This window comes from Suncus etruscus, chromosome X (genome assembly GCF_024139225.1).
Source record: "Suncus etruscus isolate mSunEtr1 chromosome X, mSunEtr1.pri.cur, whole genome shotgun sequence".
NCBI classification, from domain to species: Eukaryota; Metazoa; Chordata; class Mammalia; order Eulipotyphla; family Soricidae; genus Suncus; species Suncus etruscus.
Window position 1 is genome coordinate 7,353,468 of NC_064868.1, and position 27,604 is coordinate 7,381,071.

General features: G+C 47.0%; 1 protein-coding gene across 1 annotated transcript in view; it reads left to right on the forward strand.

The window, feature by feature from the left end:
* The window catches only part of PHKA2 (phosphorylase kinase regulatory subunit alpha 2), a 68,568-nt gene extending 42,827 nt beyond the window's left edge, over nt 1-25,741 (forward strand). Inside the window, exons 18-33 of the mRNA XM_049766780.1 lie at nt 4,871-5,049; nt 5,973-6,146; nt 9,861-9,949; nt 12,468-12,601; nt 13,022-13,178; nt 13,835-13,914; nt 14,333-14,411; nt 14,493-14,622; nt 15,638-15,739; nt 18,217-18,335; nt 18,777-18,806; nt 20,790-20,843; nt 22,438-22,608; nt 23,920-23,973; nt 24,581-24,781; nt 25,183-25,741. Coding sequence (XP_049622737.1) covers nt 4,871-5,049; nt 5,973-6,146; nt 9,861-9,949; nt 12,468-12,601; nt 13,022-13,178; nt 13,835-13,914; nt 14,333-14,411; nt 14,493-14,622; nt 15,638-15,739; nt 18,217-18,335; nt 18,777-18,806; nt 20,790-20,843; nt 22,438-22,608; nt 23,920-23,973; nt 24,581-24,781; nt 25,183-25,353 — 1,924 coding nt within the window. The 3' untranslated portion in view covers nt 25,354-25,741. The remainder of the gene's footprint in view (nt 1-4,870; nt 5,050-5,972; nt 6,147-9,860; nt 9,950-12,467; nt 12,602-13,021; nt 13,179-13,834; nt 13,915-14,332; nt 14,412-14,492; nt 14,623-15,637; nt 15,740-18,216; nt 18,336-18,776; nt 18,807-20,789; nt 20,844-22,437; nt 22,609-23,919; nt 23,974-24,580; nt 24,782-25,182) is intronic.
* The last annotated feature ends 1,863 nt before the right edge of the window (nt 25,742-27,604 follow it).

Here is a 27,604-nt window from a genome sequence, read left to right on the forward strand (position 1 = left end):
GCAGCATGAGGGCAAGGGATGGCTGTGAATTTGTAGGGGCTCCAGGAAACCTGATAACACAGATGACACAGCTGTTTGTCTCTGAAGTGAGGAATGTGTGTGGAATGCTTTGTGCACTCTTGTGTGTCATGTAAGTGTTTCTCGGGCTCAAAATAGAGTCCTCAAATATTAGGGTCAGGGCACTAGGAGAGCTGTGGCATCATGCTGCTTCCCAGAAATCCCTTTCCATGTTTGTTTCCACTATCATGAAACCTAGTTTCCTCTGCCATGTCTCTGTGGTGATCTCCCACTACTGGCCATGGTGGTCCATTGGACATTCCCGTTCAGTAGAGCTGAGCTGCTCACCTGCTGGGCAATAGCTCTGAGCCCGTCCAGGCACTCCCTGTTTCTCACTCCACAGCCCTGGCCCTGGCGGACAGTAAGGCCTCCCTGGCATTTGGACATCTGCATGTCCCAGGGTACAGTGGGCACCTGCCTTGCCTCCAATCAGGTTACATCATTCTGTGGCATATGACAGCGCACTGGAGAGATGGCACCAGAGGCCATAATTAGGTGCGTCTCACATTCTGTCTCCCTGGCCTGGCCCTGCCCTGTTATGTGGGTGTGACCCTCGAGGTGGCACCCACGATTGCTTGTGGTGCTCTCAATTGTGTGTTGGTCATGATGCTCACTTGCGTGAAGTGGCACATCAGCTTGTGGTGCTGCCACACTCAGCCACGGTATTTTGTGGGGTGGAGCTACAGTTGTGGCATTGACATGTGTGTTGCAGCAGTTAACACACATGGCACATGTGCTCCTTTCATTGTGGTGCTCACTGGGTCTCATTGTGGTGCTCAGGTATTTTGGTAGCTGGGGTTCTTGCTGGCTGTCACGCCCTTTAGTTGTGCGGCTCATTCATGTGGCTGCTGTGTGGCTGGAAATCACTTACAGAGCTGGAGACATCAGCTTCTGGGGTAGTGCTCAGCATGGGTGGGGTCAGGGTGTTATAACTCTAAGGGCCCCCTGAAAATCAGGTCTTTCATTGTACTCACCCCATTTGGAATGGGTCACCTCCTTGCTCTTCACTCTGTCCCCTGAGCTGTTTCCACTTCTGTGGGTAAGGAACTAGATTACTAGAAGAATAGAGGCAGAGCTCCATAGAAGTTTCCAGAGGATGTCCAGCTTCTGCAGTGCAGCCAGTCCAGAAAACTGGGGCACTGAGCAAGACGGACTCCCCAGTTGCCTCTCTGTCAACCTTCCCTATGTCCTGGGACTTGAAGACTTGTTACATGCACCACTCCCACTCTTGCGGGTTCACAGACGGATCTGTTCTGGCAGAGAATTTCAGAGGACAGTGAATCAATGGGAGCATATTTGTGGGAGAGAAGAGACCAGAAGAAACAAGAAATGCACTCAAAAAAGAAGGAATCATTTGGGGGGGAAGAAGAGTCCCTCTGTATGGGCTGTTCCCAACTGCCTTAGCTTAAGGCTCTCTCTAGAGTTCTTTTTTATTTGTTTGTTTACTCTTTGTTTTGTTTCTGGCCATACCCAGCTATTCTCAGGGCTTATTGCTGGCTCTTCACTCAGGAATTACTCCTGGTAATTCCTCAAGGGCTTAAGGACCGTATGTGGTGCCAGGGATGGAACCCAGGTGGGCAGTGTACAGGGCAAGCATCTCACCACTGCACTATTGCTTCAGTCCTCTCTGCAGATGTCTTGCCAGAGGCTGTGGAAGGAAAGGATTTTGAAATTTTTCTGGTCTTTTGTCTTTTTTTGAGTTCCTGCTGAATTTTCTCCTAAGGGGGTTCAGAAATCCCACTTGGGCTGGCTCTGAGTTTCCTGGAACCTTTTTTTTCTGGGGAAATATCTCCAAAGGGTACCTACCCAACCTTCTCTGAATTTGAACTGACCAGAGTCGCTACTTTTTAGATTACCCTTGGGAAGTTGGGGGACAAGGAAATGGTAACCTCAGTAGAGAAAATGCTACTCTCTCTACCTCAGGTCTCCCCAGAAAAGTAGGGAAATGCAAGGACTGGTGAACTCTGACCCCACCAGGCACACAAGATAGCTAGTGAACTGTACCTCAAAGCCACACTGCTTCACGGTATGGGAACTGATCCCCACCACTGTAGTTTGGGGGCACCCATGACCTCTGGCAAGAGAGCAATATTGTCTTTTTCAGGAAAAAGCGGGCATTCCTGACTTCTGAGCACCCTCCCAGACTCATCGTCAAACCTTGCAGTAAAGAATTGTGGAGGCCAAAGCAATAGCATAGTTGATAGGGCACTTGGTTTATACATGGCCAGCCTGAGTTTGATCCGTAGCACCACCTATGGTCCCCTGACCCCCCCAGCTGCAGTGCTTCCTGAGTATAGAGCCAGGAGAAAGCCCTGAGCACTGCTGGGTGTGGTCCTCAGAGCTGAAAAAGAAATGAAAAAAACTTTTGGGGGAAGTCGAATAGTGAAGTCAAAAAAATTATTATAAAGGAGAAGAGGGTAGCACATTCTAGACAGAATATGTAGGGTGGAGAGGGGAGGGGAGAGGAGAGAGGAAGGGAGGGGTGGGGAAGGGAGGTAAGAGGAGAGAGGAAAAGAGAGGGGAGGGGAGTAGAGGGGAGGGAAAGGGAGAGAACCCCGTGAAAGAAAAGGAAAAAAATTCAAAGCATTACCAGGTATGCTTTGAATGCCACTGCGTATCTATCAGTCCTGAGCACAGAACCAGGTGTAGCCCTGAACACCAGGGTATGTCCAAATTCTTTTCCACCCCCCAAGAAAGTCATCATACACCCCTGTTTGGGCTGCAGGGGACCCAGAAATAACAAGCATAGTTGGCAAAAAAAAAAAAAAAAAAAAAGAGACCTTCAGACACCGCCTGTCATTCAGGTTCTTTTTTCAGCCTTTTGTTCCTGCTGAAGTTTTTCCTCTTCTGAGGACTTGCTCTTTAGTTTCTGCATCTCCACAAGGGGTTCAGCTTTCCGCTTGGGGTTTTTGCTTTTTGTCTGGCAATAATGGGACTTCATTTCTTTAGATGATTATCCTGTTTGTATTACTTCCCCTTGGGGCCTGTTGCCTCAAGATCTCATCTTGGTTTGATTCCTTGAAATGTATTGCTGAAACTAACTGCCCCCACCTGTCTACCCACGCCCCCAGATCTTGATCATTCAGGTAGACTTGCATATTCACATTGCCTCTGGGTCTGAGGGCCCAGAAGAGAAAGGATCTGGGGTGAGGAGATAGCTCAAAGGGTGGGGTGCTTGAAGGGATCCCAAGGGCTCCTCAGCAGCACTTTACCAGACCCATACTGTCCGCCTCATCCCCAGGAGTTACACTAGAGGCAGAACCGTTCTAGTTAAATTAATGAAAACATTTCTCTCCTTGGGGCATCCCAAGCATGACTGTGAGTAGACCCCAAAATATGCTTTTTAAAAAAGGCACCAAACTTGCCAGATTGTTCCTTTGGCTTCCTACCTGGAACCTTTGCACTAACTCCTTTTAGCTTCATTCCAGAAAAATTTGCTGCCTTTCCTGCCCTCACTGGCTTAACCTCAGGCCAACACAAATATACAGAACTGGCTCGGGCTTCTCCCTGGAGACTGTGTTTTGTTTTTCGACCCCATAATAGCTATGGGGTCACAACCAGCAATGTTACTCTGTTCCTTGGGGGCCTGGGGGAACCATGCATTGCACTGATCTAACCCAGGACTCCCACATGCCAAGTGTGAGCATAGCCTAGTGACTCATTTACTTATAACAGGGATTTATCTAGCCCTTCTGCTCTGCCCATTCACCTTCAAAGTGCATTTATGAATGCATCTGCACCGTGTCCATTTATTCTTTATTTTCTTTGTCACTGTTTTTATTTAATTTTTCTAAAATAAGTTCTTTAATTAAATAATCAGGAGATACGCACAGTTCCAAAGTTGTTCATGATTAATTTCACTCATATATCCTACACCCATCACCAGTGCACATTTCTCGCCACCAATGTCCACAGTTTCCTTCCTGCTACCCACCTGCTGCGGTGTCAGACATTCTAATCGCCCTTCATTCTACTTTTTTAGACACTATGGTTTGCAATATCATTATTGAAGGGGTACCGCTTGCAACATAATCTGATGCCAGAGCTCTCACACGGCTGGGGTGCTGGTTGATGTTCCTTCTTCACCACTCTAAGAAGCACACAGTGCCCACTTGCTCTCCGGAGGTGCCATCTAGGGGACCTGTAGCACCCAGAGGCTCTTGTCTTTGTATCAGGATCTTACGTGGCAAATCTAGCTGAGGGTTTTGTGTGTGTGTGTGTGTGTGTGTGTGTGTGTGTGTGTGTGTGTGTGGCACTTTGTCTAGGCTGCTCATGCACGAGTGCCAGTGGGAACTCTAGCTGTGGTTTGGGAATAACCCTTGCATGGCATTCCTTCTAGAAAGAAACCCTACTCAGAGACACCTCTCCTTCCCCAGGCCCGTGGTCATTGTTCCCTAGTGGAGACTCAAACATTCAAGGTCCTGGGACCATTCATTTAGGCCGTTGCTTGTGGTTTGGTTCTCCTCCCACTATTTTTTAGGGCAAGGACCCAACTTGGTTCTGTATAAAAGAGGTTCAAAATGTTCTGTGAAGTGGCTGGTTCAGTCAAATAGATTTGGTATTTGTATCGGGTTGGGGAGTAAGAAATCCACATGATTCATTTTGGCTTTACATTTGTTGAGTGCTTTCTTTTTATTCTTTGCTCTTGAGTTGTTGTTGTAATTGCTTGGCTGACTTAGACGGAGCAATGTGGGTGGTGGGGTGTTTATTGATCCTGGCCAAAGCACCACCTGGCTGTTGAAAGTCTCCGCATGATTCCAGGTGGAAACATGGTCCCATACCACTCCCCTGTCTAACACTGTCTCCTTGGCAGAGTGAAACTGGGGAGCCTTTCGGAATTTCTCACCACGTCGTTCTACACCTACCTGACCTTTTTGGATCCAGACTGTGATGAGAAGTTGTTTGATGATGGCAGTGAAGGCAACTTCAGTCCTGACAGTGATTCGGACTTCGGGGGCTATTTGGAAGATATATATAATAAGGGCAATCAAGGTGAGGGTTGTGATGTGCCTACAGGTGGGTCCTCAGCATTGTCATCAAATGGTCCTACAATTTATGCACAAAAAATGATGGCTAATTAACATAAAGACTTACATGGATTAAAGCAAGCTAAGTGCTGTTTAAACACTTGGGCTGCAATATAGAGGCATGTTTTTCATTTTAATGTAGAGGTTTTTTAATTTTATTTGGAGGGAGTGAGCCATACCCAGTGGCATTTGGGGCTACTCCCAGCTTTGTGCTGGGAGGACCATGTGGTGCTAAGATTGAACCAATATAGACCTCATGCAAGGCAAGCACCGGAAGCCCTGGTACTCCCCAGCCTGTCCAGCCCGGGAGAGGCTTTTTGAGAAACCTAGATAGACATGCACCAAAACTTACAAGGAAGAAGACTCTCCACCAAAATATATTTTAAACACAAAGGGTGTTTTCAAAGGAAGGGTAGAATGATCTCAGTTTGGTTAGATAGAAATTGTGAAACTGAATAAAATTAGAGCTTAGGGTGACCTATTTCTTGTTTTTTAGATAGTATAGGAAATTGCCAAACTAAACCAAAAAGATTAGGTATTGGCTGGTGATTGCATGTCCTCTACCATGTTTTTGCTTCATCTTGGGGTAATGTGATATGAACACACTTGAGTGTGTTTTCCTTCCCTAGAGTTTTTCTAAATAAGAAATTTATAAACACAGGCATTATCTTGATTCTCTGAGGTTGTGGCTAAGATATATCAGAACAGTTTCATCTACTAATTTTACTCAGGGCTGCCTTCTCCATACATGCACTAGAATGTTCTATTTAGAATAATGTTTATTTTGAACATTTCTACAGTTCTCTCTCTCTCTCTCTCTCTCTCTCTCTCTCTCTCTCTCTCTCTCTCTCTCTCTCTCTCTCTCTCTCTCTCTCTCTCTCATTACAGAAAGCCAGGACGAACTTGACCAGTATATCAACCACCTTCTGCAAAGCACATCATTGAAATGTTATCTGCCCCCTCTTAGTAAGAAGACAGAAGACAGCCACGTTTTCAGTGCCGTTCACTCCACTCGAGACATTCTTTCAATGATGGCCAAAGCGAAGGGTTTGGAAATGCCATGTATGTTCTTAACTCTTTTCTGCGTGCTCAAATGACTTCCTTTATAAAAAGCAATACATAAGTAGTATGTAAAAGTCAAAGTATCCTAAAAGACACCAAATACAAATTTTTCCTTTTGTGCCTTTCACTGCCCCCAAGTCCTTCCTGCCCCTCTCTAAGATGGTTGTGTATAAGTTAATTTGGTGCTCATATTTTATATTATGTATATGCAAATATTATTACCAACTGAGTGTTTAATATATAATGATTATATCATATTTTACTTTTCATATTTTCTAAAGTAAGGTAGTGACCCCGTGTTTTAATTTGTTTTGTTTTCTTCCTATACCTTTCATGGCCTCACAATGTAAGTTTCTACACTGTTGATTATACTCTTGAGTCTCTGTTCCACTCCTCTTCTTAGAGTCCATGAATTTTCTGGCTGGGTCTATTGGGTTCTACTTCCCTTTTCTTTATTTTGGGAGGGTCACACTCACTGCTGTTCAGAGCTTACTCCTGCCTTTCTGCACACAGGGATTTACTTATTGCAGGCTTGGTGCCTGGTATCATTTGAGATGTGAGGGATCGTATGAGGTACCAGGGATCAAAGCTACTATGTGCAGGCAAGTGCCCTACCCAACTCCAACTCCCTAGTTATTTTTTCTTGACTCATTTTTGTGGTGGCACTTTTTCTAGAATTTCAATAGATTAAAAATAAAAATGGTTACTATGGAAGAAGACATAATGATGGCGGCCTCAACTTGCTTGTTTTTAAAATTCACCGCCTCTTTTTGCATTAGTTGCCCTCCCAAAGATGTAAATTATATTCTGTACTCTTCCTTCACCATCTTCCTGTAGAGAGTCATGAGACTTCCCCATCTCCAGTATTGGCGCTCCCGTTTTCAGTATCATGCCTTTTCCTTAGTCTTTTGATGGAGGACACCCAGCAGTTTTCTGAGAAAACAATACATGATGGATAAAATAGTTGAAATTTCCTAAGTCTGAAAATATCTGCAAATAGTCTCTAACTTTGAGAGTTTGACTGGGAATAGAATTTTTCATTGAAAATAATGTTTTTAGAATTTTAAAAGCGGTCCTTTATACCTTATTATTATCATTGTTATAAGAAATGCAATTGTATTCTGATTTTCAATCTTTCCAATACATAATTTTTCCAATTTTTTGTTGAAGGAAGAGGTATTCAGGGCTTACTTGCAGATTCTGTAGTCAGAATTACTCCTGGCAGTGCTTGGGGGATGGCCAACTGTGCAAGGGTCTCAACTCTTACACTCTCTCTAGCTCCTCTAGCTCTTCTCAGTTCCCAAGTTCTAACATTTCAGTTCTGTGTCTTGATCTGTATACATTTTCATCTACTGTTTTGGTTACCCAAGGTCCTTTTCAATCTGATATTAACTTTAAGAATAATTACCACTGGATGGAGGAAAGAACTTATTTTTCAGAGAGATGGTTGAGTGATGGCTGACTAGAGAAAAGCAAGCTGATACAGAGAACATTCTGATTTGCTGCTTGTGCTGCCCACCCCAATTCTCAATAGAAGAAAATTTGACATTAAAGTAACAAAGCATTTCTCTTTGATAGGCATATGATAATTCCTAACATCCTGGCTCAGCAAGAAAATGCATAATTTGAGCTCAGGAGACCTATACTCAGAGACAGAAACTTTTGTAGGTGTGAGGAAATGCAAATTAAGATTTTTTTGTGGGTGGACATTTGGTGCTGATCCTCAGGGCTGTTCTGATTGTCCCTTCAAGCTGTAACAGCAAGGGGTTTTAAGGCATTTCTCAGCCAATAGAAAATACTTTTTCTTTTCCTGGTGGACTGCAAATCTCTGCAAAATCATCTTCTCAATAGCCAATTTGGGGAATTTTCTTCCACACTGGAAATGCGTGTTCCAGTCTTGTAAAAACCTCTCTCCCCCTCCCATATTCCACCATGATTCGATTTTTCTTCTATCTCTTTATCCTTTGCTCTGTTCTAGCAGCAAGGACTTAAGCTCTTTGAACTACCCCCGTTAATTGAATCTTTTGTTCATTTGGATTTTTTTCTTGAATTTTCTGCCCTTTTGTCTTTGTTCTCTGCATTGTATTTGCTCTGGTTTCTTGTGTACAGCACAAGTTTTTTATACTCTAAGAATATTAATGGCAGAGGTTTGGGTTTATTTATTTTTGTTTTCTTCTCCTTGAATGATTTCCATCTACAGCATATTACTTTATCTTATTTTTTTATTTGAGTCTCCTGGTTTCATTTTGTTTGTTTGTTTTCTGGACCACACCTTAGAGTGCTCATGGCTTCCTCCTGGCTCTTCCCTCAAGTAACATTCCTGGCAGTGCTTGGGGGACCATATGGAGTGCAAGGGAAACATCCTAGCCACCATGCTATCACTCCAGCCCCTGTTTCTCTTTTCTTATTGGAATCTTTCCCCAGTGCTGGACATCTCTTAGTGATTTGTTCCTCATGAGAATTTGAGTGTGTTATTGGGGGTCTATCATGACAATTTGCTTGCCAGATTTTCCTCAGTCTCCTCAGTCTCCTTTTTGACAGCCAGGAATCTGAGCTGCTGAGAGCTATTCCATCTAAGGAATGTGTCGGGATATTCAGATATGACAGTCAGCTTTCCTGCTTCCCCTCATTTGTTATTAGAGCCCCTCCTCCCTTTGGCCTTCTTCAGGCACACTCTCTAATTCTATCAGTATGAGAAAGACAGTCACCAAGGATGCTTTTCTCAACAAGTCACCAAGCTGTGTCATGTTGAGAATGGCATTTAAAGAACTCACTGCTTCTAGAACAGCTTCTTCCCAATTAGCCTTCCTCGTTTTTTGGATGCTATCTCTGATACCTCCCCCGCTGAAAATCTCATTCTAAAGGTACAGTACAGCAAGCTTAGACTTCCAAGGATTATTAGATATAAATCAGGCTGGTTCTGGGATTCCCATGGGAAACAGGGTGTTTGGTTGCCTTGTGTCTGATGAACCACTTAGCCTGTCCATCAACTTTCCTGTTTCCAAAAATTGTCTAACTATTGTCTTCTTTCCTGGTTTCCCTATTTTTGACACTTTAGCCTCTAAAAAAATTATACTTGGTTTCATTAGTGGAGGTTTGAAAAGAATTAAAACTAGAGATGTTCAACTCCTTAGCTTACCTAAAGTTCTATAATATTTTTAAATATGCATCACCTTTTCCTGGAAAACTTCCAATCCTCCCAAAATGCAAAAAGAAAGCCTGAAAGGCAGAGTTAGCTTAATGAATAAATATGGGTAATGACAACATCCAAAAATGATTTTAAAAACTGACATTTTAACACCCTGCAGTGCCAAGTGAAACATGCAGATCAGGAAGCCCAGACACACTGATTATTAGAGGTCTCTGACCTAGGACATCTGGTCTACCATATCTAGGGTTATTTTCCTCATCTGAAATAAAATGAGGTTAGACTGAATCATATCTAAGGCTCTTTCCAGTTCTAAAATATATTCATTTCTATGCATTTTTGTAAGAAAAGGTTAAATTCAGCCCCTCATAGGAAGATATATATCCCATGTCAGTTATTTCTTGTTCCCATACTTAAGCACACAATGTTGGCTGTATGATAAATTTTTGTTAAAATCCATTAAATTAAATAAATGATTATTCCTCTAGTTGGTTTATGTTAAATACGAGGTAGTCTCAAGATAAATATTTTATTCTTGTTCTTAAAATAATTCTTTTGTTTTCCAGTTGTTCCCATGACTTTGCCAACTAAAGTTCTTAGTGCCCACCGTAAATCACTGAATCTCGTTGATTCTCCTCAGCCTCTGCTTAAAAAGGTAAACTATTTTAAATTCCTTGCTTTAAAAAGTTATACAATGGTATACAGTGCAAGTGTGCTCTAAGAATTTTTATATGAATGAATCCCCCAACATCCTATTTCTTGATATTCAGGATTTGGGGGGGGGTCAAGAGTTCTAATTTATGATATAAAGCCTCTCTGGAATTTGCAGTGCCAAAATGGGCATCAGTTTGATGTAGGAAAAGCTATACTGAGTTTCTAACAGAATCTCCTACAGGGGTAAAATGAATTTGCTCAAGATCTAAGCCTTTCTGTGCCAGACAGCTGGGGTAGAGTGCTCCTTGCAAGCAGGATACAAATCCAGAGAAAGATTCCTTAAGAGAAGTAAATTACAGGTGGTTGCCCATTGGTCCCAGAACTTATTCTCTTTTTTTTTGCAGCCTCTCTTTCTACAACTTGCTTTTTTATCCAAAAGTCTCCCAAAAATGGGGCTGGCACAAGAATACAGTGGGTAGGAAGCTTTATTACACACTGCCAACGTACATTTGATCCCCAGCACCATGTAAGGTCCCTCAAGCCCACCAGGAGTGATCCCTGAGCATAAGGCCAGGATTAACCCCTCAGAAAAGTGGGGTGTACTCCCAAAACAAAGACAAAAGGCCTCCCCTGATTTCATTCTATATTAATAGGAAGGTTTCTTTCTGTTGAAAATATTTATAGAGGGACCCAAATTTATTTGGTCTACTATCCCCTTTTAAGAAAAAAAAATCATTCAGTGTCCTCCCTGAAATAAAGTACTGTCTAATTTTACATTGTTCCACTTTCTCTTAGGGGACAGTATTAGATATTTGCAGAAACACTTATAACTGAGCTTCAATTTTAGGTTGTTTGGAACTTACGTACTTGGGGACCAGAATGACAGTACTCTTGCTTTGCATGCAGCTCTTCCTTGGTTTGATCCTCTCTTAGTTACATTAGGTTAGTTTCTATTATTTGCTTCAAACTTTTTGCCAGAGACTTTTCACTTCATAAGAAGCACATGCCACCACCTCTTTGGAGTAAATTAGTGAAATGTCACTGCATTATTGATGTCTAAGTTTGCTTATAGCTGTTATTTCTCTCAGTTAATTTCAAATATTGAACTCAAATATTGAGCTGGGGCAATGTTTCAATTACACACACTACACAACAATTTTTGTACTAGTAAGGGTCAGAAAGATTATAGAAGAGTTTAGGTACTTGCCTTGCATGTGATCAACCCTGGTTTTATCCTCAGCATGAAATATGATCTCCTGAACCTTTTCAGGAATGACCCCTGATCACAGAGCCGGAAGTAAGCCCTGAGCACTGCCAGGTGTGGCAGAAGAAAAAAACACTTCACATACTTTATTTCTCAGTAAGGCGCCTGCCTTGCCTGTGCGAGCCTAGAATGAACTGGGTTTCGATCCTCTGGCATCCCATATGGTCCCCCAAGCCAGGAGCGATTCTGAGTGCATAGCCAGGAGTAACCCCTGAGCATCACCGGATGTGGCCCCAAAACCAAAAAAAATGTTTTATTGAAGCACAGAATTAAAGAAGTTTATAATGTAGAAGCAGAAAAGTCATGAGTTGTCCCCATGCCCAAAGTATTCACCAGCCACCCTTTGTGTCCCTCCCACTCACTTCTGCTTCAGTTCAAAGATAACTGCTTGTCTGGTTTATGATATCAGAGGTTAGGGTATCTACTTTGAAAGTTTGCAGAAGTGAGGGGCCAGAGAGATATCATGGAGGTAAAGCATTTGCCTTGCATGCAAAAGGTCAGTGGTTTGAATCCTGGCATCCCATATGGTCCCCTGAGCCTGCCAGGAGCGATTTCTGGGCATAGAGCCAGGAGGAACCCCTGAGTGCTGACAGGTGTGACCCCCCCCAAAAAAAAGAAAGTTTGCAGAAGTGGGGCCAGAGCGATAGCATGGAGGAAGGGCATTTGCCTTGCATGCAGAAGGACGGTGGTTCAAATCCCGGCATCCCATATGATCCCCTGAGCCTGCCAGGAGCGATTTCTGAGTGCATAGCCAGGAGTAACCCCTGAGCGCTGCTGGGTGTGACCCAAAAACCAAAATAATAATAACAATAATAATAATAATAATAAAAAGAAAGTTTGCAGAAGTAAAAATCACTTATATTTTAACTTATTCAGTTGAGTCTCTTGCAAACATTGACCCAGACACTGATCAAAGGTTAGTAAGGCTTCTAAGTAAAAAGCTATAGATGATTCACAGAAAACTTGAAGCCCAGCACAGAGTGAAAAGACCAGACTGATGTATCACTTTTTTCTTTTTCTTTTCTTTTTTTTTGGGGGGGGGTCACACCTGGCAGCGCTCAGGGGTTCCTCCTGGCTCTATGCTCAGAAATCGCTCCTGGCAGGCTCGAGGGACCATATGGGATGCCAGAATTAGAACCACCATCCTTCTGCATGCAAGGCTATCTCCCCCCCCTCTGATGTATCACTTCTTGATCTGAAAGTTCACACACATACTCAGCCCCTGCCCCTTGTCTCTTGATATTTGCCTGACCAGGCTCCAGAAGATGGTTTCCAGTGGCCTCAAGATGATCATGGTGACTTGGACTGTGAAAAGCTGGTTGAACAACTGAAAGATTGTTCAAACTTACAGGACCAAGCAGACATTCTGTACATTCTGTATGTTATCAAGTAAGTCACCAGCCTTGGCTTGGCTGAGCTCTCTCTGTTCTTCTTCACTCTCTACCCTCATCCTCCGGGCCTTCAGCAAGCCCAATTAAGGATAATTCTTACCCCGATGCTCCCAGATCCCCTTGAACGAGACTTCACCTCCTCTCTGCCTGTTAATGCTCATTGTCTCTGACAAGAAGTCTTGGTGAGGCTAGCATCTCCCCGGGGCCTGGCACCCAGCTTCTGTGTTAGTGACCAGTGAGACTGTTCTGGGGAAATGTAGTCCTTGTGCTGAGACCTGGGCTTGGGGAGAGCTGGGGCACTTGGCAGGAGTACTAGGGATTCATTTCTCTCTCAATAAAGTGAGCTTGGCTGCAAGAAAAAAAAAAACGTCTTTTAATTTGCTAGACCATGCTTCTGGAATTTTCTGTCTCTCAATAGGGGCCCCAGCTGGGACACAAATCTCTCTGGACAGCATGGGGTCACCGTTTATAACCTTCTCAGCGAACTGTATGGGAAAGCAGGTTTGAACCAGGAGTGGGCTTTGATTCGCTATATCTCAGGCCTTCTCAAGAAGAAGGTGGAAGTGTTGGCTGAGGTGAGTGTGCCTAAGTGGGCCGGTCCCATGGTTCTTTCTTCATACCCTCATCCTGTCAGGAAAGCTGAAAGCTAGTACCCCAGAGTCCTCCTACCCTCCAGCTGTCCTTGCAGGAGAGCAGAGGAAACGAAAGAGGATGGCTGGGTTTGATCCCTCCTTGGGTCTTAGCAAAGGCTTTACTATGAATCGGAGTCCCAGTGTTTCATGACCTGGACCCCTCTTGTGTTTGCATACATGATACATTCATCATGAATATTTTCTGCACCAAGGCCCTGCAAACAGTAGAACTCATTCTATATGTGAAAGTTTCATCCCATGGTAAAATCCCAGCATTGATGATGACACTTGAATAAGGGAGACACTGCAGCTTTAGGGCTGTGACAGTCACGGGCTCTTTCTCTTCCTGCCTTCAGACTCCCATCCCTCCTTGGGACCTGGGGAAACTCATGTGTTTGCAAGAGTGATGGTCTTCGGTACCCACCAGTGGGCCTTGGGGAGCCAGCCTGGGGGCACATCTTGGGGGGACACAGAGACTCCTAATTCTTCTAATCAGTGTATTCTGGGTCCCCAAGCTTAGAAGGTAAATTTAGGTGCTGTGGCCTGTGGTGATTCCCCCACTGGCTTTGCTTATCTCTCTCCTTCTTCAAACTGGTCAGGCCTGCACAGACCTACTGTCACACCAGAAGCAACTCACAGTGGGCCTGCCCCCTGAACCTCGTGAGAAAATCATAACTGCGTAAGTCTAAAATGCTTGGTCAGGGTGTTGGCCTTAAGTGTGATTCAGGAAGAATCCCTGCTGGAAATTATTAGGGCTACACCTACTGGGGATTCAGAATAGGGTATGCAGCAGCAGGGTTCAAACTTGGGGCATAGTACATGTTAGTAATGTGCTCAACCACTTGAGTCACATCTCCAATACAACAGGGCCCTTTGATTTTCTTTTTAATTGGTGGGGGGGGGGCAGGCATACCTAGTGGTAACTGCAGGTTATACCCAGTGAAGAGGATTGCTTTGGTGGTGTTAGGGGACCTTGTGGTGTGGGGACTGGAACCTGGGGCCCCCACAGGCAAAGCCTGTGCTATAGTTCTCTGAGCCCAGGAGGGCACATAGCGCCCGACTTGGCAGCGTTCATGTGTCCTCATGCTGCTTCCTAGCCCCTTACCCCCTGAGGAGCTCACGAAACTCATCTATGAAGCCAGCGGGCAAGATATCAGCATTGCTGTCCTCACTCAGGTCAGCTGGGGGATAGGGGGGCAGGCAGCACCTGTTCAGGGGCACCCCCTCAACCGCTGTCTCTGTGTGTGTCCACGGCAGGAGATCATGGTTTACCTGGCCATGTATGTCCGGGCTCAGCCTAGCCTGTTCCTGGAGATGCTCAGACTTCGGATCGGACTCATTATTCAGGTGATGGCCACCGAGCTGGCACGGAGCCTCAATTGTTCAGGTGTGAAGAATGCGCAAGATAATTGTGTCTGCCCATAACCCCCTGCCCTCCTGGAGGCCTACCCAGTGTTCCAGGTCCAAGGCTCCCCATCCTGGCTATCAATGTTAGCACATTTCTCATTTAGCTGCATCTTCTACCAGCCATTCAGCCCAGGGGCTAGGATTTCCTGTCAGGGAGAAAAAAGCTCTGGAAACTTCCACTGCACTTCTGCCTCTTTTTGGCTGTTCGTTGTCACCTCCCTGGGTACAAATGCTACTGATTTCAATATGTAAAGCCACTGCTAGGTGAAGTCCAACATTGGGGATGGTTAAGGTATGAAAAGTCATACATCTGAATGAACTCTCTCAGACATGAAGTTTAAATACCCACACCTAGGTGACAGCAAAGGGCCAAAGGCAACTCAGCAGGAGAACAAATCCACAAAATTGAGTTGGGGGGGGTTGAGATAGAGTTCCTTAGAGTATGGAGGGGGTACACCGATGATATTGGAATATCAATAGTAGTATTGGAATTATGTTCATGGGAAAGCATTAGTTATTAATAATATTGTAAACCATAGACCCTCAATCAATAAAAAAATTAAAGACAAGTAGAGTCTAGAGTGGTGGTACAAGTGGTAGGGCATTTGCCTTACACAAACTAACCTAGGACAAACCACAGTTCGATCCTCTGGTGTCCCATATGGTCCCCCAAGCCAGAAGTGATTTCTGAGCACATAGCCAGGGGTAACCCCTGAGCGTTGCTGGGTGTGGCCCAAAAAAGCAAAAAAAAAATTAAAGACAAATAAAAATTAGATTAAAAAAACACATTTGGGAGGTAGAAAAATGTTCAGGACCAGCAACCTTGAAAGGCAGTTAGGATCAGTGCCTTAGCACTGTCGAGGCAGGGGTAAGGCTGTCTGGAGCAGGGAGACCCACCACAGTATCTTCCATGTCTCCTTTCCCTTCCCCTAAGACCCTCCCAGAGCTGCCTTCACCAGCCCCATGGCTAAGACACTTTTCAACATTGGTTTCAGGAGAAGAAGCTTCGGAAAGCTTGATGAATCTCAGCCCTTTTGATATGAAAAGCCTCCTGCACCATATCCTCAGTGGGAAGGAATTTGGTGTTGAAAGAAGCAGTAAGTAAAATCTTGGTCTTGCTGTGCAGGGAGGGAGCTAGCTGAGAGCCTGCTGCTGCCTTATTCTCTGGAACCATAGTGCTCAGGGCACACTCCCAAAGGTTCTGAGAAGCAGGTAGTGCTGGGGATCAAACCTGGGGTTCCTGCATAGAGAGCAAGTGAGCACCCCTTGGAGCCATCTCCCTGACCTCGGAACTGCTTTATTTTGTGGTTTTCAACAGCAGTAATGTCCTGCCAGTCAATACAAAAGGTATTTCCAGTTAACTGGCACTGCTTGGCCACTGGGATGGGGGGAAAATGTTGAGAACCACTGGTTTGGATGGAAGACAACTACAGTAACCACATAGTGACCGAGATTGGACTGTAACAGAAGCATAAGGAAGGGAACTATTTGACTGAGATGGATAGCACCTGCAATCCGGGTTCTGACCTGTAGGCTTCAGAGAACACTGCCAAGGATGCTGGAAGAATTCAGGGTATGCATGTCTCTGCCTAGGTCTAGGGGTGTCTCCTTACGCCCTGGTTTTAGGAGGGAAGAGATGGCCCTAGTTGAAAGACCATTCTTTCTGTACCTCCATGTGCCTGCTGTGGGTTAGGTACAAACTCTTTTTCCTCACTGTTCCCTGCAACCTTGTGGTACCTTTGCGCTAATGGAGCTGATTTTGTTCCCGCATTGCTCACTCAAATTGGTAGCTCTACCAGAACCTTGTTTGCAGAACTAGGAAAGATAATCACTCAAGTCCTGGCAGAATTCTGTTCTCAAATGCTCCCTAATTATAATTGAAGCAATTATCATTTCTCTTCCTCATAATAAAGTGAAATTATTTGCAGATAGAGTTGTGAATTTATTTCATCAAGGCCAAGAAATGTGATGTGGGCTGTCATTCATTTGTTTAATCAGAAGGACATTGGGTACTTTATGGTTTTTTGCCTCCAGTTGAGCACCAGCCAGTACCCCAAGCCCACTGTGGGCAATCAGATGTGCTCTGCTAGCTTTGCTCGTTTCCCAGAATTTCTGTTCTAATCCTTCCAAGTACCCAATACCTGAAATGTAAACATGCGGGATAAATATTTTGAAGTGTCTGCTCATCAGAACGGAGCACGAGGCTTGACACGTGATTACTGAAAAGGTATTGTTGGATGTAAAGTCCAGATGCTGGGGTACTGAGGAAGAGAATGATGTTGCCCAAAAACCCTAGATCTGGAGGCCAAAGCACAGCACAGTGGGTAGGGTACTTGCATTTTGTACAGCTGACCTGGGTTTGGTCCCCAGCACCTCATATGGTTCCTTGAGTCTCTCCAGGAGTGAACTCTGAATACAGCCAGGAGTGAGACTTCCATCCCACTGGATGTGGTCCAAAAACAAAAAAGAGAAGAAAAGAAAGAACCTCGAAATCTGTTTTCTTGCAAGCAAGGCCAAGAGAGGCTACTCTTCTCAGATAGGACATTTTTTTTAACTCAATCACCCTTTGTTCTATTTTGCTCAGTTGTGAAACTCAGATCATCTTGAAATTTCACACACATTCGGATATTCCTAAGATGTCAGAAATAATTTTTATTTGTATTTGGGGATCCATACCTGGAGGTGCTCAGGGTTTACTCCTGACTCTGTGCCCAGGGTTTACTCCTGGCTCTGCGCTCAGGGATTACAACTGGTGGTGCTCAGAGAACCATAAGGGGTATGGGGATTGAACCCAGATGAAACTGTGCAAAGCAAGTGTCCTACCATTGTGCTATTGCTTGGGACCCTATGGCTTTTTTTTTTTATTTTGGCTTTTGGATCCTACTTGAGCGAGTTCGGGAACTACTCCAGATTCAGTGCTTAGGGAGTAATCCTGGTGGTACTAGTGTGCTCGTGTGGTTCTGGAGATCAAACTTGGGTCCCTCACATGCCAATCATATTTTCAACCATTTGACCTGTCTCTCCAGCCCATTCTGGCCTTTTTGTTTCGGTTTCAGTTTTGGGGGCCACACCCGGTGTTGCTTAGGAGTTATTCCAAATCATCCCTGGCAGTCCTTAGGGGACCATATGGTATGTGTCAGTGATTGAACCAGGGTTAGCTAGCTTCATGCAATGCAAATGCCCCCCGTTGTACTATCCAACCTCCCACTCTGGCTTTCTGAATGGAGTGGGCTCAGTTTTCTGCAAGGAAGGCATTGGTTTTGGAGAAGTAAACATGATTTTTCACCAAACATCCAGTTCCACAGGCGGGATGTTGGTCTACAGTTCAGCACCTACCAAAGCCTTGGGTTCATCACCGGTACTGCAGAACCCGACAGCAAACCCCATGTCTGGTTGGCTAAAGGAGTGTCTGTGCCACTTTAGCCCGTGCCCTCCTGCCTCCGTTCACTGGAGCAAGGCCTACCCGGGGGAAGTAACTCAGTGTTGAAGCCCTCTACTTGCCCATAATGCTCACTTCTCACCCTCTAGGGTGTGCCATTTGTTTTTAAGAACCCTGTGTGCATTTTCTCTACAGTGCGGCCTATCCACTCGTCCACATCTAGCCCTGCCATCTCCATCCATGAGGTGGGGCACACTGGTGTCACCAAAACCGAGAGGAGCGGCATTAGCAGGCTGAGGAGTGAGATGAAACAGGTACAAGGCAGGAACACAGACATATGTGATGCAACTCAGTCCATGGCAGTGGCATCAGATCCCTTCTATACCGGAAAAGGACCTGCCCTCTGTCCCCCGCTATCTCAGAGCCACACCTTCCTTCCCCCACACTCTTCCTTAGCCTTGTTTCTGTGAACATTCTGGCAAATGTCCTCCTGCATGTTTGCTGAGAAGCACGCTCTGGAGTGGATCTCAACCTTTTAGAAAGGAGAGTTAGGCCAAAGTTACCCTGTGACCTTTCTATTTGGGGGACCCTAGACCTAAAGCTGGGTGTTCAGGGCACTTCCGCTCTCGCTGCATTCCCTGTATTAGAATCTGTGGTTGGGACCTTCAAACTGACCACTTGGGACTGCAGAGCTCTCTGTCCCAGCGCCCGGTGCCAGGCTGCACTGCTGACTTGCTGCTGTGTTTCTCTTTCAGATGAATAGACGATTTAGTGCTGACGATCAGGTGAGCGACTGTGTCTGTCTGGGTCTGTGCTCTCGGGGGTTTGGAGGATTGCATGTGCCTGAGGCTGGGATTGCAGGTGGGAAGGTGTGAAGAACAGCTGGCCCAAGACCGACAGGCTTGGATGGGATGGGGTGAAACTCCCCTGCAGGTGGCAGACTTGTGAAGTGCTCTTAGAGCTGGCTGGATGCCTCCTGCCAGGGGACACAGCGTCCATTCAAAGCAAAGGCTAGAAATAGAGAAATACGAAGCAAGGTCACAGATTACTAGCACTGCATGGTTGTTGCAGGGTAGCTTTAGACCACCTCCGTAGCATGAATGTTGCAATCAAGCCAGTCTCCCTGCCTTTGGCTTCTCAGTGCTTCAAAAATACTGTTTATACTCCACTGCAGCCTGTTTTATGTGCAGTGGCATTATGACTATAATAGATATGTAGACATGGACTTTCATTTTAAAATGCTTTATTGCTAAAAGATGCTCACCACCAACCGAGCCTGGAGCAGTCATAGTCTTCCGGGTGGTTAGGATGGTTAGAGACCCAGGTTTGCAAATGAAACAGATGGAATGTGGGTCTGTTACAAGGAAGAAACTGCCTGTTCATTCTCCTGAGTCCAAAGGAAAGTGGTTTTAAGGACCCCTTCTTTCAACTGCATTCTTTCTTTGCTTGCTCCCTCCAGAAAACTAGGGCCTCGCTACTAATATTCTCATGTCTCCCTGACAGAGATAGGAGGAACTTGAAAATGTCATAGCCATGGCGTGTCAGTGAGAATACTCCATAGGCCAACATGGCTGGAGTGGTAGCACAGCGGTTAGGGCACTTGCCTTGCAAGTAGCTGACCTGGGTTCAATTCCCTGAATCCTAGATGGTTACCTGAGCCTGCCAGGAGTGGTTCCTGAATGCAGAGCCAAGAATAACCCCTGAATACCTCCAAGTATATAAAAACCATAAAATAAAAATATAATAAAAAGCTGGCATTAAAAAAAGCCCAGTGAAGATCCTCTGGGCTGTCCCAGAGAATCATAGACACTTGAAACATCACACCCCCCTCTGCTTCTTCCAAGGGAAAAAAAAGAGTTATTAAAGCTCTTCCATTGCCAGCCACTCGGTGGCACTATCCCTTTGGTTTATCCACATTTGGCTGGTGGCTGACCATGAAGGAATATGGGTGGCTTTTCCCACACCATTTAATTGCCACCCTTGTATATTCAAGCTACAAACTGCATCCACCTTTCTTCTTCAGGGAGATAGAGTCACTTAGCCTGCCCCCACTTTGCATTTGGCCACACATCCCAGACATACATTTAGTCTGTTCCTCATATCAGAGCTGCCATGGGCCAGTCTGTCTCATCCCCTGGTACCTTGGAGACTGTCAAATGAAGAAATACTGCTTGGGCCAAACTTGGGTCAGCCTCTCAGCTAATTAGTTCATTTACCAAAGCTTTATGATCCCTGGGAGTTGCTCTGTAGATTTTCACCTAACTTCCATGGTTGCCTTCCCTGGCTGGGGAATTGGAGGAGGCCCTTGCACCTCCCTTGGGGTCCAGAAACACTTAAACTACAGTGAAGGGTCAGTCCACAACTTCTCCATTCTTTTGTTGTTGTTGTTGTTGTTTTTTCGGGCCACACCTGTTTGATGCTCAGGGGTTACTCCTGGCTAAGCACTCAGAAATTGCCCCTGGCTTGGGGGGACCATATGGGACTCCGGGAGATTGAACCATGGCCCTTCCTTGGTTAGCGCTTGCAAGGCAGACACCTTACCTCTAGCGCCACCTCACTGGCCCCAACTTCTCCATTCTTGACCCCACCCCACCTCCAGCCCTTCTTGGACTCAGGGCTGATTGCTGATTTTGAGGTACAAACTCTTTGTTCACATCCTCTGCACCTATTTGCCAGGAGGTCTTTTCAAGGCGGCTTTGAGCTCCTCTGTGTGTCCTGTGTGTTTTCTGGTGTTGCTGCTGTGACAAGACAGACTCTTTGTTTTGTAGTTCTTTTCCATGACCCAGACCCCGCCCACCAGCACGTACACATCCAAGTTTACGGTAAGCCACATGGCGCCTGCACTGTTCATCTGTGATATCCGCGCTTTCTCACCGCCCTGCTCCCCATCCCATCCCCAACTTTCGGAGCTGTGAACAGGCCTAGAGTTTTGCATTTTCCTTGAACCAAATTTTTTGTTTACCCTCTTCAATTCTGGTCCTCCATGTGGTGTGGATGAGAAACATTCTCCTCCTCACTAGTTCCCCCAAGTATATGGAACTTTTGGGACATTGGTTCTGGGCCTTTCTATTGAGCCCTGGTGAACCATTGTTCAGTCATGGTGATTAGCACTTGTACCCATCCTCAGCTTGGCCTCCCAAATTGAGTGGCAGACTAGGCAATATTCTAATTGCAGAGCCAAGTCTGAATCTTCCTCCTGAATCTAGGAGAAACCAGCTGAGTCATTGATGAGTGCAGCAGTAATTACTTTTATTTGTATCTAATTACTGCTGTATTTAAATGGCAGTAATGAGCCCAATGGAATAACCCAGTCAAACAGCCTTTTCAAAATAAGACCCGATGAAGTCCAAAGGAGTAGAGATGGAAGTCTCCTGCCTAAGGAGCGTGACTGCTATTGGGATTTTGTTTCATCATCATCATCACCATCAACATCATTCATTCCACTCTGGGCAATGCTCTCCCACTTGAGCCCCATCCCCAGCCTTTGGCTTTTTTTCAGTCTTTACATTTGAGATGGAGAAATGAAAAGTGTGTGTTGACTAGAAGAAGATAATGTGGAAGGAGGAAGATCAGGCCTGCTCCAGCCTGGAGCCCCCAAGCAGCTGGTCTAGAGTTTTGCTGCTGCTGAGCAGACACATAATACTGCCTCACCCTCACACTCAGTGAGTCCCACTTTGGGCGCTAGTCTCCTCCCATGCCCCGTACCACAACCTCCGCAGCCTCCTAGAACTTTTCCCTCCTGAGGCTAGAAGCTCCTGCCTCAGAGGCAGCTTCCGGTCCTAATGAGGACAAAACCCACTTGGTGTCGAAAACAGGCCAAATAGAAGGCAGATAGCTGGGGCTGCATGGGCAGAAGTAGGGTCCTCGCTGTTTGTGTGTGTGTGTGTGTGTGTGTGTGTATTTGGGTTTTTTTTTTGCACCACCCAGCGGTGCTCAGGAGTTACGCCTGGCTCTGCACTCAGGAGTCACTCCTAGTGGTGCTCAGGGAAAGTATGAGAAATGCCGGAGATTGAACCTGGATCTCCAGTCCTGTAGTACCCTCACTGAGCCCCGGTTCCTGAATGTGGGTGGCTTTGTATGCAGAACTGTAGAACAGCATGGAAGATCTCTGTGGGGCACTTCCAAGAGCTTAGAATCTCTCCAGGTCCTTCTCCAGTCAGGCCAGGTGGGCAGGCTTGGGGTGCCATCCTCTGAACCCCAAGCACTTGGCAGCAGGCACTTGTGTCCAATGGGTTTTCTATAGTGACCCCCAGCAACTTCTCCAGGACAAGTTCAGAGGTGCAGATTGTGTCCCCATTGTCCACCCGAGGCTGAACCTACAGAGGGTGGTAGCTGTGATGGGGTGGCCATGTACTGTGCTGTACTGTGCTCCGGACTGATCAGGGCCACCCCTCGTGCTGTCTGTCTGTCTCGCAGAGGTCCAGCACTCCATCTTCTCCCACGGGTACCTCATCCACGGACTCAGGTGGCCACCACCTGGGCTGGGGGGAACGACAGGGCCAGTGGCTGCGGCGGAGAAGGCTGGACGGGGCCATCAACAGGGTCCCTGTGGGCTTCTACCAGAAAGTGTGGGAGATCCTGCAGAAGGTGAGTGCACCTAGGGGAGTGGGTCTCTCCCTTTCTTTGTGAAGCATGAGCCTCACTGACCCTACTCCTCACAGGCCTTTGGGACAGTTTCTAGTGTGAGATGAAGTATCATTTGTGGCTTCTAGGGGATAGTCATTTAGAGAACATTCTGGAAGGCATTAGATCAGGTGACAGGGATCATGCATCTCCCCTGGCAGGTACCCCACTCTGACCCCAGGTCCTGAAGCCACTATCCAGACATGACCCCCACCTCCACCTAGTCCAATATGGGGGACTATTCTGTAACTGCAGATGCCTTTGCTGTAAAGCCACCAGCTGCCTTTTTTTTCTTGCACCCCATCCCCCCCACACCCGCCCCAAGAGTGCCAGAGTCCCCGTTACCAAGGATGAGTCAGTGGGCCCTTGTGCATTCTCACCCCGTTTCTGTCTGCCTCCCCCGCTGGCCCTAGTTTTTCTGTATGCTCCCTGGGGCTTCCCTCTCCCCCAGTACTCTGCTGGGGGAACACTAAGTCTCAGTTTAAAGCTGCACAGAGGAGCAACGAGTGAGCCCAGAGACATGAATTGCTGGGCCCAGTTGCAAGCAGAGCTGCCCCGAGCCAGCCACCTTGTTCCTGGTCAGACTCTATACAGCTGTCCCTGCCCTCATGGGAACCCACTCTCCCCTCTCCCCCATCTCCCCAGCATCCCCTTCTGCACAGCCCACAGGGCACACGGGTGGTATAACTGGTGCCAGCCCAGGCGCCAGGATTTAGTGCTGCTGCCAACTCCATGAGCACACACTGTTCCTCGAAAATCTCCCCACTCTCGCCGGGGTGTCACACGATACCATCCGGACGGCCACTGGCTCCCTCCGAGACACTTTTATTCTGAAAAAGCAGCGCTTGCTCGGAGCCGGCACTTGATATTTATACACACGGGTGTGCATGATCATGTCTGTGCATGTGCTCCAGGCTTTTGTGCTTGGAGCTTATTATAGAAATCTCGAAAATAGATGCCTGCGAAAGCCCCCAAAGTATCGCTTCTGCGGCAGGAGCAATAAGCAGCACCAGAGGGGACCTACAGCCGCCCGGCCAGGCTGCCAAGTGAAATGTGCTTCCTGGGGCATTGTTCCTTCTCGGGAAGATGCCTGCTGGTTCCCAAGAATTGTTCCATGGAAAACAGCCTGTGGGCAGTGAGCATACACTCCCCCTAAAAATAACTGCCAGGCTGGCGTGTTTCTGCTCGGGTGCAGGTGGGCAGGGGCAGACGGCATGCGCACGCGCCCTCCTCACCCGCAGGAATCGGGCTGAAACGTGACTCTTCCGCCCCCAGTGCCACGGTCTGTCCATCGATGGTTATGTGCTGCCATCCTCAACGACACGAGAGGTATATGGGAACACCTCCAAAAGCCTTCTGTGGCTTTCCCCTCTGGTCTCTTTGGGTGCTTCCCAGCTGGTCTTTGGTTGACAGGGCAATTTGGGGAGGGCGTTGGGGCCACATTTGGTGGTTTTAAGGGGTGGAAGGGGACCATATACAGTGCTGGGATTGACCCCACGCAAAGGTCAGTTCCTTACCCCTATGCAAACTCTCCAACTCTGTCTGAAAGACTTTTGTAGCACCATTTTTCTCACTATCCCCCATTGCATTAGCACCCAAATTTCTCTCTCTTTACTGTCTAAAACTTCTCAGTAAAAGACCAAAACCTGCTGCCTCTGGTCCCTCTTAGATCTCTGCCTCAAAATTTTTCTTCTTGTCTCCTACCTCCCTGCCCAACACTTCTCAAAATGGCTATTTACTACTTTGCACAATGCCAGGGCAGAACGGAGAAGAAAGAGCCAAGAAGGGCTTTCCCCTAGCTCGGTCCTGTCCAGCATGCTGGGACAGAGGTGTCCACCTCTCCTGTCACACTGGGGGCACTCAGGACTGTGGTCAGCAACTGGGGACTGGCTCCTGTCCAGCTTCCACTCCCCTCACTGTCCCGTTGTCTCTGCAGATGACCCCACAAGAGATCAAGTTTGCTGTGCATGTAGAGTCAGTGCTGAACCGGGTGCCACAGCCCGAGTACCGGCAGCTGCTGGTGGAGGCCATTATGGTACTGACGCTGCTGTCAGACACAGAAATGGACAGCATTGGTGGCATCATCCACGTGGACCAGATTGTGCACATGGCCAACCAGCTCTTCCTGCAGGACCAGGTGGGGGCTCCCCAACCCATCTTGGCACCATTCAGGCTGATGGGTTTACAGTCCACCAGAGAGGCTCACTTAAAAGTAGAAAACGCCATCCCAGATGGCATGAAATGTCAGCCATGTGGTTAGAAAATGGCACAAAGGCTCCTGAGGAAATGTCAAGGCCTTCGGGGATGAGTGAGTCTGTTTATTTTAGCAAGGGTCTCCTAGCTGTGGATGAGGCTCCAAGTTCACCAAACCACCCAGCCTACATCCTCCAGGACAGTCAGTGGGAATCCAGATGGAGAGCGTGCAAAGCTCAGTCAGGCATGCAAGCAGAAGCTCTGAGGACCCTAGCAACCAGGAGTCACCACATATAGGATAAACCACACCTACTCACTTCTCATCTCTGTCTTTTCCTGATGCAGATGTCCATGGGGGCCACAGAGAGCCTGGAGAAAGATCAAGCCACGGGCATCTGCCACTTTTTTTATGACAGTGCGCCAAGCGGTGCCTATGGGACAATGACCTACCTGACCAAGGCAGTGGCCTCCCATTTGCAGGAACTGCTGCCCAACTCTGGTTGCCACATGCAGTAGAACCTAGTGCTCAGTCTATCATCGGCCCCAGCCACATCAGGAACTAGGCTGTGTCCCCTGAGCACTCCTGAACACATCTCATCAGCAAGAGGTGACAGCTTCATCTGCCATGGGGGCCAGGGACTGGGCCACTTCTGGAGCCCCATGACCACATTTGGTGTCCATGGGTGTGTACTGCAATGCAGAGTGAACCAAGACACCAGCTTAAGTCAGTTCTTCCTGCATGCTACTGAAATGGGCTCAGTGAGCTCATGACACATCTGAAGGAGGGAATAATGCTTCCAGAAACAGTGGCTGGAAGAGCAAGTTTTGACTAGGGACATCTTAGTCAGATGCAATCTGTCTGTGGACCCATCAGTTGGCCAAATAAAGCGAGTCTCACTGTGGACTCTGGCCTTGGGCCTCACTTCCTTCCTTGGCAGCCTGCAGTTGTTCTGATATAGTGGCAGAATCCTGTCACCAGGGTGGAAAGAGTCAGTCCTCAGTTCTCTTTGACTTCAGGATATCATCCTGGCTACCCATGCATTATGGGATTTTCTTTATTAAAAAAAACAACAACCCCCATGTCTTTGGGTCTGGGTCAAAGTTGTGAGCCTGTGCAGGCTTCTAGCATCTAGAAGATCTCCCTGACCATCCTGGCTGGCTTGGAGGAAGGTAGGTGCTGAGTCTGCAGCACAAGGCACCTCAGGAAGAATGCGTACTCATCACAGTGCTCCCTGTCATGACCAAGATGGGTGGGCCACAAGCCCTCTGTGTTAGCCTTGAGAGTAGAGGAGCAAAGGCCTAGGAAAGGACAGAGCCTCCCCTATCTTTCTCATGTCCAGGAAATATAATTTTTCTCTGGGCATTGTTTTGCCAGGGTCAGCCACGTAGCCACACACGACCATTTCTGGGCATGATGGACCTTGAAAGGTGATGATGCCCTGGCACACTAATGGGTGAAAATGTTAGAATGGTGACAACTCTGTCACTGAAATGTGCTTATTGGCTTAGATGAAGTTTCAGGAAGGAGCAAATCCCAAGCTTCAGCAGCTTTGAGAAGGCATTTGGGTACTCAGTGCCCCTCAGTGTCCAGTAACTGTCAGAGTTGGCTTCTTCTAGAAGCCTATTCTGGGGACAGGTTGGCTTTGCCTTCCTGCTGAGAGCCCCTAGGACAGGGAGGAAGACTCACCTTGATGCAATCCACCCCATTTCCAAACTGATTATGGGGGATATCCCCCAAGCACCACTGCCAGGCATGATCCAGAAAATGCATTAATTCTTTTGCTTGCTCTTGGGAGATAGTAGAGAACCCAGCTCTATGGTTGTCTGACTCCCAGCCCACAGGCACCTCAATACCTCTGCATATTTGGAAACCAAAGGCCTTTCCTGGCTCAGGTGTAAAGAATTTGGGTACAGAAAATGCCCCCAGAATTTCAGCATACCTGCTTCAATGCACTTTACCAACCCCATGCACCTCTCCCTCACCAACTTTCTCAGGAATGCCAATACTAAAGTCTTTCCCTCAGATTTCTAGATCTGTCCTTTAGCATCTGCAGAACACTAGGGACTCAGAAGCAACAGGAAAGATAGCACAACTTTGGTGATGAGGGGACACCAGCAAGGGAAGCCAACGATGTGCATCTCCCCCATCATGCTGGCACGTGTGGGTGCCTCACGCAGCTCCTGCAGAGCAATCCCAGAGCCTCCCCACTTTTCCCTCTTCCCCACGATGCCAATTTGCTCCCCTGCCAGGGAGTCTGGGGGAGTCTCAGTCACCCAGATTGAACATGAGCCTGTCACACGCCCTGGTTTTTGAAGTGTCGTGCTTGATAGAAAGACTACAGCAAGTCACGAATGGGCTCTCTGGTAGGCTTGGTGAAGCTTCCAGAAGCTTCCAGAAGCTTCTTGCTCCCCTCCCCCCATGAACCCTCAGGTGCTGATGGAGAGCCCTCACCTTCCTGGAGATGTTGTGTGGGGCCGCAGATGTGGTGTCTAGGCTGAACCAGCCAGGAGAGTCATAATAAGCAATTCTGAGCAGCTTTGATTCGGTCCTTTGAAACCTTTTTCGAATGAAGGCCTGAAATAGCCCTGTGCTTGCACAGGCGCCGGGCTGACAGCTTCAAAGAAGGGGAGCAGGCTTCTGAGGGCTGAGCCCACGCAGAGCAGAGGAACAGATTGGGGTGAGGGTGGAGGGACGGGGCCCGGCTTGCCTTCATCTGGGCCTTGAGAACGGGTTTCCATACGGCTCGTTCTTCACACCAGAGATCGA